The sequence below is a fragment of the Camellia sinensis genome, chromosome 14 (assembly GCF_055761805.1).
Source record: "Camellia sinensis isolate YWXY chromosome 14, ASM5576180v1, whole genome shotgun sequence".
In the NCBI taxonomy this organism is placed as follows: domain Eukaryota; kingdom Viridiplantae; phylum Streptophyta; class Magnoliopsida; order Ericales; family Theaceae; genus Camellia; species Camellia sinensis.
This window is the reverse complement of record NC_138974.1, coordinates 8,768,612-8,785,962: the sequence shown is the minus strand read 5'-3', so window position 1 is coordinate 8,785,962 and position 17,351 is coordinate 8,768,612. Positions and strand designations below refer to the sequence as shown.

At 35.1% G+C, this 17,351-nt stretch overlaps 1 protein-coding gene across 1 annotated transcript in view; it reads right to left on the bottom strand.

Annotated features, from left to right (window-relative positions):
* LOC145807695 (uncharacterized) overlaps window positions 1-14,685 on the bottom strand; it is a 34,918-nt gene extending 20,233 nt beyond the window's left edge. Inside the window, exon 1 of the mRNA XM_082906351.1 lies at window positions 14,148-14,685. Coding sequence (XP_082762477.1) covers window positions 14,148-14,555 — 408 coding nt within the window. The 5' untranslated portion in view covers window positions 14,556-14,685. The remainder of the gene's footprint in view (window positions 1-14,147) is intronic.
* Between the last annotated feature and the right edge of the window lie 2,666 nt (window positions 14,686-17,351).

Here is a 17,351-nt window from a genome sequence, read left to right as displayed (position 1 = left end):
GGGAAAAGGTTAGGGATGAGGGTAATAAAGGAATTATAGAAATTATAAAATACAAAAATTAAAAAAAAAAAATTGAATTTTGAGGGTGTAAGGAGTTAAATTAGTGATGTAAGTAGAATTTCTCTTATAATAATAGACATAATTACAAATGTACAAAAATAACCTTGGACTCAAATAACCCTAACACTTAACACTTCCCCTCAAGTTGGTGTAAAGTTCAAGAAATTAGGGTTAGGGTTAGGGTTAGGGTTAGGGTCAGGGTCAGGGTCAGGGTCAGGGTCAGGGTCAGGGTCAGGGTCAGGGTCAGAAAGGAAATAAAGAAGAGAAGAGGAGTAGAGAACGCATAGAGAATTGGTTATTGGGTCATAATGAAAAACCATCAACCAACACATATTTATATTAGAAACATTAATGTTACTATGACAATAATACCCTCAACATAAAATAAAATAACATAATAAATCTAACACACTGAATCACTGCTTATTGTCTCAATAGGTACATAATATATGGCAACACCCGAGGGTGGAAAAAAAGATCCGGCATGGAAGTATGCAATGATGGTAAATCCTAAAAATCTAAACAAGTTCAAGTGTAATTTTTGTGGAAAAGAGATGAATATGTGCACACCCTTCTTTATTCATTTTCATCTCTGATTGGTTTCTAGGATCGTTTTTACTAACTTAGATAATTCCATGAATTTGGTTTGACACTTGTCACAAAATTGTTAGTTTTAACTTTTACTTTGAAGATAACAACTAAATTGAAATTCGACTTGAAATGTAGTGACTAAAACGAACAAATTAAAATAATAAGGTTCAAAATTAAATTATAAAAATGAATATTGTGATTTAGGTTTAACCAATGTGGGACACTCAAAAGGTCCTTGTACTTGATCTTGGGTACAGCTCGCTGAAAGTGATCCACGAGAAACTGTATATATTTCTCACACCATCAAGTATAGTGACAAGGTGGTATTGCATCCTTTGATTCTCCTAGGCATTGGCATAAAAAAATGAAATCCGTTTGACTCTAGTTGTTCAGTTCTCATAATTTTTTTTTTTGGTTTTTTTTTTTTCTTTTTTTTACATGTAGGAGGTTCGCAAGTTAACAGTTAAATTACTATGTAAGTCAATATTAGTTCATAGATTTAAATTTGAGACCTTGTATTGTAATCCAAGTGTTCTCTCAAGACCATATAACTATGGCCGGAGTCACAGTTCTTATCGATCCTCTAATTTTGATCCTTTTGTATCTACTTCCTTTGAAATTTTATACTTACCAAATGTGTGCACAATAGTAGGTTATACATGCATTTGAAAATTGGTGTTATTGTGTATGCCAAGGTCAAAAATTGGCCCAACAATAAAAAAATCTGAATGTATTTTTAATTCTGTTATTTTTTTATGTTTATAGCAATGTTAAATATCATGTCGAATTTAAGATAAAGTTCAATAAAATACCAAAATCTGACCAAAGCTCTTCTCCTGGATTTTGTTGTGATGGAAGTATTCCCTAAAAATAATTGGGCATTTTACACTATTGAAACAACAGTGCTAAATTATAGCATTTTAGCTATGTAACAAGTAACTCCAATAAGATGCAATCGCCAAATTATATTTGGTCCATTCTAAAAAATGCTCCACAACACTCATGTAAAAAACAACATTGTAAAATTATATCCTATGTTACATGGACTCGGGTACGGATGTCGGGTGCGGGTATGTATCTAGAGGTCGGACTCATCAAATCATAAACTTAAGGATACGCAGATTCGGCAAAAAAATGTCATATTTTTATATTTTTAATCTAATATGTGAGATAAAATGGTATTATATGTAACTTATAGTGTCAAAAGGACATTTATAGCAATTATATAACAATATATACATATAATAATAGTGTTATATACAATTATATAAGAAGTATCCGTTGAAAAGTATCCGACACATATCCCATACCCTTGTCCGAGTGTCGGGTGTCCGACACGGGTATTTGATTTAATTTGAAGAGTCCATGTAACATAGATTATATCCACTCAAACCTTAAAAAATTAATATGTCGGATTTTTTTAAAACCTTAAATGACAAATTAACGTATATAAATTTGATATCTCTAAAAAGAAAACTCCAATTGATGTGTCAAAATTAGTTTTTACTTTACATTTTTTTAACAATTTTTATTTTATTAATTATAATTTATTTTAAATGTATCATTAAAATAGTGAAAAGAATCAAAATTTAACATATATTTTAACCACGTTATATTTAATAGAATAGTGCTTTATGTCAATTCCACATCAAACAATTTGTGAATGTGAGACATAATGGGGGAAAAAAAATTTGGATGCATCAAAATGATATGTGTACTATTAAAATAACATTATTGAAGAATAACATCTTCACAACAATTATTAATGTTGGTATTATCATTTTGACATAAATTCGTAATAAATGCTTAAATATACAAAATTTAACATTGAGATATTATTTAGAGGATTACATCTCAGTGGGACAATTTTTTTTTTTTGCACAAACGTGGAGCGGACTATTGAGCGATGTGCAATGCTTTGCAAAAATACTAGATGATCTCAAAGTACGCTCAAGCGGTAACTTCACCGCTCGAGCAATCCAATCGATATCTGGATTTTTAAAACAGAATTTTAAGCTTCAAAACACAAGTTTCTAAGTCTAAAACTTGCATGGCTGGTACAAACTCTTGAAAACACTTCGAAAAACATGAATATAAAACCAATTTGAAACCATTTACTCAAAAACATCATGAATTTGCAAAATTGAAATCAAAACCTCCATGCATGTGGAATTTCAATTCTCATCACTTTAAAGAACATGAACATGCAATGAAAAGCAAGCTTTATAGAAAATATTGCGAAATATGCTAGGTTTAAACTTCCGTGCATGCTAGAATAACAAATTCAAAACAAAATGATGAAACATGAGAATTTCAACCATGAACATGATCCTAGCTTGTTTTCATCATCTTCTTGACATTCCTTAACAATTTACATGAAATTCATCCTAATTACTTCATGAATCCAACTCTCAAATGACTTATCTTCAAGATTTAAGGTTGTAATTCTTACCTAGAGTCTTTAATTTGACGTATTCTAGCAAATTCTTGAATCTCTTCCTCGATTCTTCACAATCGTTCAACTCTCTCTCTCTCTCTAGAGTTTGCTCTCCTTCTCTCTCTATAAATCTCAGCCAAGTTGATGAAACAAAATGAGCTCAAATCTCACTTTAACATATATACAGGTTAGATTAGCTTAAGTTAATTAAGTAAGCTTAAGGCTAATTAATCCCACTCAATTCTAATTAATTAATTTTAATCTGAATAAAATTTTAATTAAACTTCCCAAATGGTTCTAAATATTCAAATTAGCCTATTCAACTTGTCAATTCTAGTTTCTGACTTCATTTAAGCCTTCAATTTCTAATTCAAAACAGGTAGTCTAACAGATATTCCATAATTCAAACAAATATAAACAAATTAAACACATAACACACATTTGAACATTCAAATTTCACATAATCAAGATAAATTCAACAATGATATGCATGTTGGGGTCGTCACAGTCTCTCCCCCTCTATGAAGCACGGGTACTCCAAAAATAGTGCCGTACGAGTACCGGGTACTTACCGGGTGCGGGTACGCGTACCGGTACGGCGGTACGCGTACCGGGTACGGCAAAAGAGGGTCCGGTACGTTTGGCTTATTCGGGTACGGCATGGGTACGCCACGGGTACGCCATGGGTACGGCGTGGGTACGCCAAGGCCAATTTATTTATTTATTTTTTTTTTTTTTTTACCCTTGCAAATTAGCAATTATTTTTTTTTTTTTTTTTTTTTGGTGCCCTTGCAGATCAGTAATTTTGATGTTTCTCTGTTGTCCTGTTTGTCTGTATAAATTGTAGAAGCATATCAACAAATGATTTTAATGTTTTTAAAAAGCAATTTGAACAAAAAAAAATAACAAGGCCTATAAAGGGTAGTTCTGTGTATGACTATGCATTATGCTTTTGCTTTAGATCCTCCTAAAATTTCTTTATAAAATCTTTAATCATAACAAACTTTTAAAGTTTATGCACAAAACATTAAAAATTGATACTGTATTAGTTGATTAGTAGTTGTTGGGAATGATGCAATTTTATGTATTATGCAAATTGCAATTGACAACCTGCACCAATTGAGAATTTTTTTCCTTTATTGTTGGTAATTAACTTTAAATCTTTCTTTGGTCTCCTGTTATTTCTTTGGTCTCACCCTATAAAAATAGCAAATTGATGAGCAAAAAGAAAGATTTTAAAAATAAATTATGATCACAAATTCACAGTGCATAACATATCAAACTGAGAGATTTCACAAATATTGGGCTCGTTTGGTTTGATTTTCTGAAAAAAATTTGGGAAATTTTCTCTACAAATAAGTTTTCAAAAATAACCAAACCAAACAAATTTTCCCAAAAAAATTTCCCAAAACTTGTAAACCAAACAAGTTTTCCAAACAAATCTCTCTCTCACACACATCAAATCAATCACTTTTTCCAAAACTCTATCTCAAAATAATTTTCCAAAACATCTTTTAAAAAAAACCAAACCAAACATGTTTTCGTACTTTTTATCTCTAAAACACATCTCTCAAACACAAACCAAACATACCCATTATTTTTAACGCTTAATGGTTTTAAATTATAGGAAAATGAGTAGTTCTTTTTTAGTTTTGATATTTAATTTTAATTTGTAGGTTGGATCCTTTAATCAAAATTATATTTAAAAAAAAATAAAAAAATATCGGCGTACCGTAGCCGTACCCGTATCGTACTTTTTTTGAGTTTTGCCGAATCGGCGTACCCGCACTCGTACCCGTACCGTACTCGTACCCGCACCCGTGCTTCCTAGCTCCCCCTTAGAAAGTTTGGTCCTCCAAACTTAAGTTACCTTCATTCGAAAATAAATGTGGATACCGTTGTCGCATTTCATCCTCCTCTTCCCATGTAGCTTCTCTTCCATAGTGTTCTTTCCACTCACCTTCACCATAGGAATTAATCTATTTCTTAATTGCTTCACTTCTTGATTAATGATCTGAATCGGCCATTCTTAGTATTTCATATCATCATCCAAAGCTATTCAGGGATAATCTATGACATGAAATGGATCCCGAAGATAACCCCGAAGCATTGGCACATGAAACACATTATATACCTGCTCCATTCGCGGTGGTAAGGCTATTCAGTAAGCAACATGGCCAAGTCTCTCTAGAATCTAAAACGGTCCGATGTAATGAGGAGCCAATTTCCCTTTTCTACCAAACCTCGTTTGCCCTTTCATTGGTGTGACCCTAATGAATACTTGACGAAATGGATAGGATCATTCAAGGGAATTTGGATAGAGAGAGGTGTATCCATCATGTGTGATGGTTAGAGCAATCTAACTCAGCAACACATTATCAACTTCTTGGTATATTGCAATAGAGGTACTATATTTCACAAATCAATTGATGCCTCTAATATTATTAGTAGGACTGCTGAATATTATTTTAGGTTGTTAAATAAAGTTGATGAAATTTGAGAGCAATACGTTGTTCAAGTGGTGATTGATAATGAACCTGCACTGAAAGCTGCCGGCAAAATGTTGATGAGAAAGAGGAAACATTTATATTGGACAGCTTGTTCAGCACATTGTATCGATCTTATGCTAAAAAACATAGCCCATAAAAAAAGTGTAGCAAAGGTGATTAAAGATGGTAAAACCATCACCAATTTCATTTATAATACTGGATGGGTGTTGGACTTAATGAGAAAATTCACTGGAGATAGAGAATTACTTCGACTTGCCATCACTCAATTTGCTACAAATTTCATTGCCATTGAGAGTATTGTTAGATATAAACACCACTTGAAAACTATGTTTTATAGTGATGAGTGGAAGAATTCTAGATGGGGGAAGGCAAAGACTGGGGCAACCTTACAAGGTCAAAAAAATTATTTTGGGAAAGCAGTTTTGGCAAAAAGAACAGAGCTTTGTAAAGTTCATAAGCCACTAGTCAGAGTATTGAGGTTGGTTGATGGAGATGAGAAGCCAACAATAGGTTTCATATATGAAACTATAGATAGAGCAAAGTTGGCAATTAAAAAAGATTGTCGCTACAACACCAAGTATTGGAAAATTATTGATACTCGATAGTCTTTTCAATTACACCAAGATTTACACGCGGCTTGTAAGTGTCACGATTTCAATTATAACATGTATATTTACTTTCAATTACTAATTACAATTTCATTTTTGAAGGATTTTTTTTTAAATCCTCTGTTAAAACCTATCACCTACTTCACCCACTAAACCTAACCCACTACACCACTACCACCTCACCTACTCCACTAAACCTAACCCACTACACCACTACCACCTCACCTACTCCACTAAACCCACTACACCACTACCACCTCCACTTCACCTACTCCACCTACCACCTCCACTTTACCTACTCCATCTACCACCTACTACCACCTACTCTTCTATATATAGGAATCATTGTAGCATTCAATAATTCAAACAATTACAAACATCAATCAATAATACAATTCTCTTTTTCTCTTTATACATTAAATTTCTACATGGTATCAGAGCAAGGTTAAGCACTTAGTATTTTTCGCTTCACCGGCGGGCGGCAACCTCGCCTTGGCCGTCCGCCGGACCTCAACCTAATCTGCTAAAATTTTTCTACACATACCTTGAAATTTCCTTTCTGAGTGCACTACTGTTCAGTCGCCGAAGACCACCACCGCTTGCACGTCGATGTCCCTTTGCCAAAGCTCCGTCGCGACACCGGCCTTCCTTGCGTCTGGTTTCAATGCCCTGCTATTCCAAGCCACAAAATAGGGCACGACTTTTGAGGGCTCGATATCTATATCCATGTATATCTTTTGGGCAGTCTATATACACACTCATACAGTGTCTTCTACACCGGTAACATGGTACAAGGGCCCAACCCTTCTTGATGCCCTCGACATGATTACAGAGCCCAAGAGGCCATCAGACAAGCCTCTTCGTCTCCCACTTCAGGATGTCTACAAGATTGGCGGTATTGGTAATTTGGCCCACTTTTTTGATCAACACCAGCATATAGTTTCAAAGAGATAACTATATTATATAATTTTTTCTATTTTAAAATATTTTTCCACCGTCCAAACCTTTTTTTTTATCTTATATATATAAAAAATTGGATGGAACTCACGTGGGTGCTACTTTTTCTTTTTCTTCTTTCCACAGCCCAACTTTTCCTTGAACCTCAATTTTTTATTATCAAAAAAAAAAAAAAACAAAAACAAAAACAAAAACAAAAACAAAAACGGACTGCACACCAAACTAATTTTATTCATGTCGGGGCTCACCCCGATCACCATTTTACACCCAAAAAAAAACAAAAAAAAAAAACAAAAACAACCACACCCACAGTGGGATTTTTCTTTTCCCTTCTCTACTCTACTGCAGGTCTCTTCTTCTTACTTTTCTCTTGGGTGTCCCGTGCCAGTCCGGTCTCCGTGCTTCCTAATCCGCCAAGCACGTTCATCAATTAATAATATATCAAATTCTTGCATACAAAAAAAAATAAAAGAGGATAGGAGACACTGTATGGTCGTGTCAGACCGTTGTAGAAGACACTGTATGGTGGTGTCATAACGTTGTAGAGGACACTGTATGGTGGTGTCATAACGTTGTAGATGACACTGTATGGGGGTGTCATAACGTGGTAGAGGACACTGTATGGTGGTGTCAGACCGATGTAGAAGACAGTTTATGGGGTCATGTCGGACCGTTGTAGCAGACAATGTTGTGACAGTTGTTGTGACAGTTTACGGAGTCTTGCTGGACCCTTGTAGAAACTAACCGGAATCAATGTCGGGACAGTTTACAGAGTCTTGTCGGACCCTTGTAGAAACTAACCGGAATCTATGTCGGGACAGTTTACAGAGTCTTGTCGGACCCTTGTAGAAACTAACCGGAATCTATGTCGGGACAGTTTACAGAGTCTTGTCGGACCCATAAAGGAGCTAACCGGAATCAATGTCGGGACAGTTTACAGAGTCTTGTCGGACCCTTGTAGAAACTAACCGGAATCAATGTCGGGACAGTTTACAGATCCTCAATTCTAATATAGTGTTACCTCATCCAATGAAATAATAAGAGAAGTGATTGATGGACTTAAAAAAGTAATTACCAAATTAGAGCCTAATATGGATGCTTAAGTAAAAGCAACAAATCAAGTACATACGAATTATTTAAATTTTAATAGTAATAATTTACTTTTACAAATGTTACTTCTAATGATTGTCACAAATTGTAGTTGTTGTTATTTCGAGATAAACAAGAAACTTTTAGAACTCCTTTAGCATAAAAAGCATGGAAACAATCAAATCCAAGTTTTATTTTGATTTATGTCTAATGTAATGTGATTTTGTGCAGCTGAGTGGTGGATTCTTCATGGTAGTTGTGCTCCTAAACTTCAAAAAATAGCTGTGAAAATGTTAAGTCAAACCACCACATCATCTCACTGTGAACGTAATTGGACTACTTTTAATCTCATCCATACGAAGACGATGAATAGATTAAAATATAAAAAAACCAAATATTAGTCTTCATCACCTACAACATGAGATTAAAATTGAGACACATTGAAAGAAGCAGCAAAGAGGAGATTGATAGGAGCTTTAATCCTATGAACTTGGATTACATATTTGAAGAAGATGATCCAATAAGTCCATAGATAGAAGAAATGGAAAATCATTTACCAGACGGTGTGGATAATTCTGAATGGCTAGATTTGGTCTCAGATGATGATGATGGCGGCGGCGGCGACAACGGCGACGGCGACGGCGATGGCGATGGCGGCGATGGAAACGATGGTGTGGAACCCATAGATATCAAGCTCGACCCATTTTTCAAAGCTCAACTCCTACTCCAACTCAAAATGACAACAGTGGTGCTTTAAAACTATTTGATGGAGGAGGTGATGATGGTGACGGAGGAGGCCCTTCTCACGATGATGGTGGCGGCAACAATGGTGGTGATGGTGGTGGTTGTACTAGTTTTGGTGCAAGAAGTGAAGATTTCATTGGAGAATTTGGATTATGCGATGTTGGAGCACATTATAATGTTAGAGAACTTATTCTACCTTTACCCTAACTACCTAGGAGGTTTCGTGGTAGTGATACACGTAAGGATAAAAGAGAACAACAGTTTGATTCAGCTAATAGTAGTTAGAGTCACCCTTATCACCCTTACCCATCCTATAGCAGTGATAGCCAGAGCTATCCTTACCTACCTCAAAAAAATTACCCTTGGCCCCCTCAGCAATATAGTCCTCCAAGATACGCTATGTAACATTATCTACAAACCCAAGAAGAGTATAGTGATCTTTTTCAACCAAGGTATCCATTTTCTCCCCCAGTGCACCAAACAAAATGGACAACATAATGGCAACATTCAATTATATATTTCCTAGTAGATGGGGTGAAGGTAGCAGCAGCAATTAAGCTCAACAATCTGAATTCCAAGATGCACCACGTCACTTATTTTGGTGGTAACATTATGTAATTTTAGTAGTAACATCATGTGAAATGTAATCTCTGTCATTTGTGAATTGTGATATGATGTCGTGTACTTTATCAGGTTCTTCCATTAAGGATATATACTTTTTTAAAACTATTTAAGTTAAAATCTACATATGCTTCCACAAGTATAATAATTAAAAATAATTTTATACATCTAAGTTCAATAAAAAAAAAAAATTGCCACAATTGTAATATAGATTTATAACATATAAAGTCATTAATTATTGAAATAAAATGTAAAAAAAAATCATCTTATAGTAATTTAAAAATATGAAATATATTGGATCATACTTAAAAATTAACAAAAAGTTATCAAAACTTATTTTAAAACCCAATAAATACGATTCTAAAAAATATATATATATATATATATATATGCGTATCGGTAAGTTTTTTCCAAACTATGCAAAATATAAAAAAATTACGGTTCCGGTTCCCGCAACCGTTACGCTACGGCCTTTATACCCCGCAACCAACCATTTTTCAGAACTTTGGCCATAACCAAAGTGTTTTATGAAATCCACTGAGTATGCAAATCACCATCATCATCAGGTTGCTTGAGGGCACCAATAATATATCCAGTCAAGCGATGGGTAGCAATAGCAAGACTACAAGAGCATGACTAAATCAAGTAGTTGGTACCATCAAGTTTAACAGGACTAATTCGAAGAGAGGGACTATCACCAAGAGTTACGACACGACTCAATCCACTCTCCTCAATGCGCTTAGGTGCCTGACTCTTGCCTTCAACCATAGGATTGGAGAAATAGGTGCAAAATCACAAGCAATGTATCAAACAAAATTGAAAAAACCCAACGGGAATAGCAACTCACCTCTAGGGTCGAAAACAGTGCTGAAACAGTGCAAGGTATCCCAGCAGCCACACCAAAACAAAACAGATAAATCAATCAAAGGTCCAGTTGACTCCCAAACATGGATAAACTCATAGAAACCTCCAAAAAAAAAAATAGGAACACCACACTCCTCCACAAGTACAGTCGGCTCCTAAGGATGAGGAATAAAGGGAAAAATCAGCCCTAAAAAGGTTGGAGCAGGGGTTTCTAGAAAACTATCTCGTTTTTCCAAAAAATCGAAAAACAACCAAACAATGAACAAAAAATTAAAATAAAATCATTGGGAAGAAGCCCATCAAATTTCAACCATGGGAGATTTATTTTTGTTTTTTTTGGCTAGACTATTTACCGGGAAAAATGAAAAAAAAAATAAAAACAAGAGAAAAGAAAATTCTTCAAAGAGGAAGATGAAGCTCTGATACTATGTTAATTTTACAAGGGAAGAAGTAGAGGAAAGAGAGAGAGAGAGAGAGAGAGAGAAATGCGGCTAGACAAAGAGAGTTACCCAAAACTTCGGCTTCTCCTCTTAGCCTCTAGTATTTATAATAATAGACATAATTACAAAAGTACCAAAATAACCTTGGACTCAAAAGTACCAAAATAACCTTGGACTCAAATAACCCTAACACTTAACAATAACCCTACCTAAAACGCAACTATATAAATAAACAAACCAAAAAACAACTTTGAGCCTAATGAAAGGTTCTTCTACTCTTTGAAAGGTATTCCTATTTCGCTCCCTCCATAAAAACCATATCAAGCACAAAGGAGTGAACAACCATGCCTTCTACCTCTGCTTCCCTACCTACCCCACCATTCAAACATAATCCATATGACATCTCTATGAAACAAACAGTGCATATCGAATAACGTCAAAACCAAACCACACAAATCCCTCACCACCTCAGAATGAATAAACAGATGATAGACTATCTTCTTATCACACTTCCAAAGACCACATCAATTCACAATGATCTTTCATCTCCTTTCTAGATTATTGATAGTGAATATCTTCTCATGAGAAGCATTCCACTGAAAGATAACAACCTTGTACGGGACACAATAGACCAAATGTATTTCCAAGGTAATGCCACCCCTCCCCAATAAAGTTCTATAGAAGGATTTTACATCTAACCTCCCATTCATATTTCCAAGCCGCAGAAAGGTGTTACTAATACCAGGAGTTAGAAACTAATAGAAAATGATATTAGACAATGAAACTGCCATATAATTGATATACATTGTTGGGCTCATTTCCTAACGACTTAGGCTTTTGGGAAAATTGGTGATTGAACAAATTGCATCAAAGTTTTTAAAACCATAGTTACAACCTCAACATGCAGTAAGATAAGCAGGATCTCCCTGGATGCCTATTAGTCTTTTGCTGATGTAACACATTTTTTGAACAACAAAAATTGAAGAGTACTGTGGTTAATTTTCCAACACGCCACTAACCTCGAGAGGGATCCTTCATTGCAAATAATTTTGAGGGCACCGAAACGAGGCTCTATTAGATCCATAAGATGTTTAAAATGATTCAGCCAAGAAATGCAGCATCCAGGTTTTTATTTATTTTTTAATAAGTAAAATGCACCGTTAAGTTCAAGCCAACAAAACCAAGAAGAAGCAAGTAAGAGATAAATAGCCATCATACAAAGGCCAAAGAAGAAAAGAGTTACAGTACATTGAAGCTCCAGGTATTTGTAGAGACAATAACAGAGTTAGAAGCACGAGAGAGTAGGAGTCAAAAATAGGAAAAGGAAATTAAATATTGAAGTTTCAAAGATCCGATTAAGTATCAAATCAATAGCAGACAGGGTAGGAGAAGGTGAGATACAAAAATCATCATTGAACATCTTCACTCTATTCGATTATGAAAGTCAATGAGGCATTTAAATTAGACGTGAAAAACTGGAAATGTTACAATAGGAAATTAAATACTGTAGTTTCAAAGATCCGATTAAGTATCAAAAAATAATATTATCTTGTCTCCATGTTTGTCATCTAATGTTGTTCTATATTAACTCTTACAAATTATATTACTTTTCTATATAAACCCTTAGGAACGTCTCTTAAAAACCATCCACAAATTTCCAATGAAGCTCCCATGATTTTTGTTAAACGTAAAACTAAAACCTATTTTCCTATAAATAAAAATAAAATAAAATAAAGAATAAGGACCAAATTTCGTTTTTTATGTCATTCCAATCAACTTGGAATATAAACTTTTTAAAGACATACCAAAAACATTAAGAAATCGATAATGAAATTGGAAACACGTGGAAATGTTTGGAAACTCATTATTTCACAGTGTCTAGAAATTAATAATAGGTTCTAGATTGTTATGAAGATAACTTATTGTTTCAGTGTCTTTTAGAGCATTTCACCAGGTTAAACACAACACTAGCATTTTATTTTTCCACTCACATTTTGTATCAATTACATACACACAAATGTATCATTGCAATGAAAGAACCAAAAGTTTGAATATCATGAAAAATAAAATTTCAACAAAATTGCATTTTCACAAGAAATAGAAGATGAAAATGATAAATAACAACCATCATACATCATTCCAAGGTCACTATTCCAAACAACCCCTAAGCACCTAACTCCAAAGGAGCCACACATCTTCCTAAAACATTTTAAATACCAAATTTGACCCACCTCATACAAATTCAAAATACCTCTAGCTACCTGAAAATCACAGCAAATTAACAGGTTAAACTACCCCAAAAATTGAGTCACTGTTGATGTATGCTCTTTGATCTCCTTGCGAAAGACTTTCAAACGACAATTTGTCCGCTCCATCTTTCCACCAAAAAATTTGCATGAAAATAATTGGCAAGTAGACACTAAATCCCCAGACATAACACCACAAGGACTCACAAAGAATCAAGCCAGAAAAGTCAGCCATCATGGCTCGGATAGAAATGGCCACACATGCATGGTTTGATGCAAGTCGTCCACTCATACTAAAACAACAATGGAGTCCTAAGCAATAATATTACACTTCAATCTCTCCAAGTTCACCCATATGCAATTAACATGTTACTTCATACCAAACATGAACTGTTGACTTCAAACATTAAATAGCTCTCAATCATATGGCTGAAAGTTTTATTTTTTTTTTTTTCTTTTTTTTTTTTAATACAAACTACAAAATCAGTCAGCACAAAGCATCTCACTTCAGCCCCACCATCTTCAACTTACTGAACAGTCCAAAAGAGAATTATATAAAAGCATATGACAATACAAGATTAGTCAGATATTTTTACATATTACAAACAACTAATTTTTGCAAACAATTTGCATATGCTTGACATACAAATACAACTAAACTCTTGAACCTGCAAGTAGGAATCTTTCATTTATAAATCATTTTTACTGTTTATATTTAATAATAAATAAATAAATGGAGCAGTGATAAAAGATTTTGTTTTCTTCTTCATGCTAACTAACTACTCAATCATCATCGCATCATATAGTACCCTCAATAGGGCATCCAACATCAATGATTGGCCAAAGCTTTTACAAAAGGGCTAAAATCCCATCAAAGATCTATACAAAGGGTTAATATATAAATCAAAACATATCATCCAAAATATAGAGACACATAAATAAATCAAACGCAAAAGAAAGATTAAACAAACAACACCAACCTGTCGGGGAATGTTATCGGCTCTTGGATCGCCGGGCAACTCTCGGACGAAGGAATTGTCCCAATTCAGATCTTCGAGGTTCAATTTAACATTTTCATCACCCAAACTCTGCTTCTTCAGGTCATCGGCAACCGAGTCAACTGACAAATCGGTGCTTATCGACGGAGAGTCCATGGAAACGCTGCGAGAAGAGTCCGAAACGATGTTGCAGGAGGGGGAAGGTCTTTGTTGTAATTTGCCGCAATTAGAGGGATACAAGTGAAATTTTCGAGGAGATTTGGTGGTGGTGGAAGACAAGAGGAGAGAGGTTGGTGGTTTGGAGAAGGAGAAGGGGGTGAAGAGAGGGCGGAGATGGACGACGGCGGCGAGAGAGGAGTGAGAGAGTGAGGCCAACAGGTGGGAGACCATTGCTCTCTCTCTCTCTCTTTCTCTCTATTTATCTATACTGTAGGCAAGTACAACACCTGCGCCTTTGATGGTTCTCCGTTTCTCTTTTTTTCTAATTGACTATTTTTTTATCTTATTTGGTTACATCCTATCCATTTTTTTATCACGTTACACCATTTTTGTATAAAAAGTTAGAAAATATAAGGGTCTGTTTGTTAAGGTTTATGTTTTTAATTTATATTTATACAAATTTTATAAATTAATTTTTGTTTATTTTTTATTTATTTTTAAAAAAACATAAACTACAAATGTGTTTTGCTAATTGAGAAAATATTTAAAAAAATTTAAAAATATATAAAAAAAAAAAGTGAGAAATAGCAAGTGGTGGCAAGTGGCGGCGGAAGACGATGGTGAAAAGTGGTGACGGTGGGTGGTGGGTAGCGGGTGGATGGTGGTGGTGGCAGGTGAGTGGGTGACGGTGGTGGGTGGTAGCGAGTGGGTGGTGGTGCTGGCGGCGGCGGGTAGTGGGTGGCGGGTATGGATGTAATCGGTTCGGTACGGTCGGTATTTAGATAAAAAATTACACCGAACCGATAATGTTGGTTTTATTATTTTGAACACCGATGCAAACCACTTCTCCCATCAAACCGCACTGAACCGAAATCGATTGAAACGGTTCGATTTGGTGCGGTTTAATCGGTTTAGGATTTTTCAAACTTAAGCCACTTTTAAATATAATCATTAATCTATATAAAAATATTAAATTAGTTATTTGTCTACTATTCAAACATATCCAATCCATCCATTTAATACATACTTTTCAATTCCTAAATTAACAAAAATAAAAAGAAAAAAAAAAGTTCGAAAATACTAAGGTTCCAAGAATAATGAGTTAAAGTTAAGATTATGTATAATAAGAGTTTTCAAAATTAGGTTATAAAGATGATAAGGTTAATTAATTAAGGTTAATAATTTATTATACTCATTAATATCATTATATAATTATATATATTATAAATATAATATATATTGAAGCGGTTGGTTTCGGTTTAAATCGATACACAAGGTGCTTAAACTGATACCGAACCGAAAATCGAAAAAAATCAAATTTAAAAACCGCACAGACCGATTCTCGTTAAAAAATAAACCAAATATAGCCGATTTAGTCCTGTTCAATCGGTTTGGTCGGTTTTCTCGATTTTTCTTAGATCCCTAGTGGCGGGTAGTGGGTGGTGGTAGCAGGTGGGTGGCGGATGATGAGTGGTGGTGGGTGGTGGGTGGTGGTGGCAGGTGGGTGGCGGATGGTGGGTGGTAACGAGTGGGTGGTAGTGGTGGGTACTAGTGGCAGATGGATGATGAGTGATAATGGTGGTGGTGGTGGTGGCAGGTAGCTAGTGGTAGTGGGTGGCTAGTGGTGGCAGGTGGTGTACGGTGGTGGCAGGTGGGTGGTGAGTGGTGAGTGGTGAGCGGTGAGCGGTGGTGGCGGGTAGGTGGCGGGTCGGTGGCGGGCGGTGGATGGTAGTGGCGGGTAACGGGTGGTGGGGGGTAGTGGGTGGTGAGTGGTGGTGGCAGGTGGGTGGTCAGTGGTGGTGGCAGGTGGTGGTGGCGGGTGGGTGGTGGTGGCGGAAAACGGTGGTGGAAAATGGTGGCGGATGGTGGCTAGTGTTGGGTGGTTAAAAAAAAAAAAACTCAAAACGGAAACACATTTTTTTTGTTTACATTTTTTAGCTACATTTATAAACTAAGACCACTGATTCATAAATTAAAAATTTACCAAACAACTTTTTATTTGAGTTTTTTAAATTTTTATAAATATAAACAGAAAACTGAAAATGTAAGTGTTACCAAACGGCACCTAAACAATCCCTTAGTTTAAAAGATGGAAACATTTTCTATTCCATCCAACTCATATTTTTTTTTAAAATTATTTTATTAAATCCTATTTGAAATAAGAAGACTAAGACACCCTCAAATCCTCCAACACATTGCAATTAGGCCTGAAATCAAACACGATCAAAACACTCCTCTTCAAAACGTTCCATATTTCACTCCCCAAATCTTTCCTTCCCAAAACCCTCACCATTATAGCAAAATCTCCCAAACCCTAGGTTTCACATTGTTTGTCATCTCACCATCGCTGGCGATTGGAAGTTCACATCGATTCACCTTTACGAACGTTCACATTGAACATCCCACCATTCAACTGCGGTTCGTCTATGGTTGCCCACTGTTGTTCGGCCACTACCGACGATTTGAAGAAATAACTCTGCAAAAGTTCATATCGAGTATATCATTATTATTGATTGGTTGTAATATGCTATTGTTTCGTAATATTGTAGTTATTTTTCCCCCTTTTTGTGAATGTTGGCCTTGTTAGTATTGTTGATTGTTGATGGTGATCAAATAATTAAAACCCCTAATTTTTTTATTATCTTCCCCCTTCTTTTTGGTTTAATATAAATTTCTAAACAACTGATGTGAACATTTATATCATCTGGATATCATTTTTGTCGATTGGTTGTAGCATGCTATTGTTTCGTAATATTATAGTTATTTTTCCCTCTTTTGTGAATGTTGGCCTTGTTGGTGCTGTCGATTATTGATGGTGATCAAATAATTAGAACTACCAATTTTTGATTATTTTCCCCGTTGTTTTTGGTCCAATTTGAATTTCTAAACAACTGATGTAAATATTACATCGTTTGGTTATAATTCTTATTGAAAACAATCTATGTGAATATTTATACTATGTATTTAACTTTATTGTTTTGTCATGTGCTGTAATGTATTCATGTAAACATTCACATTTAACATATT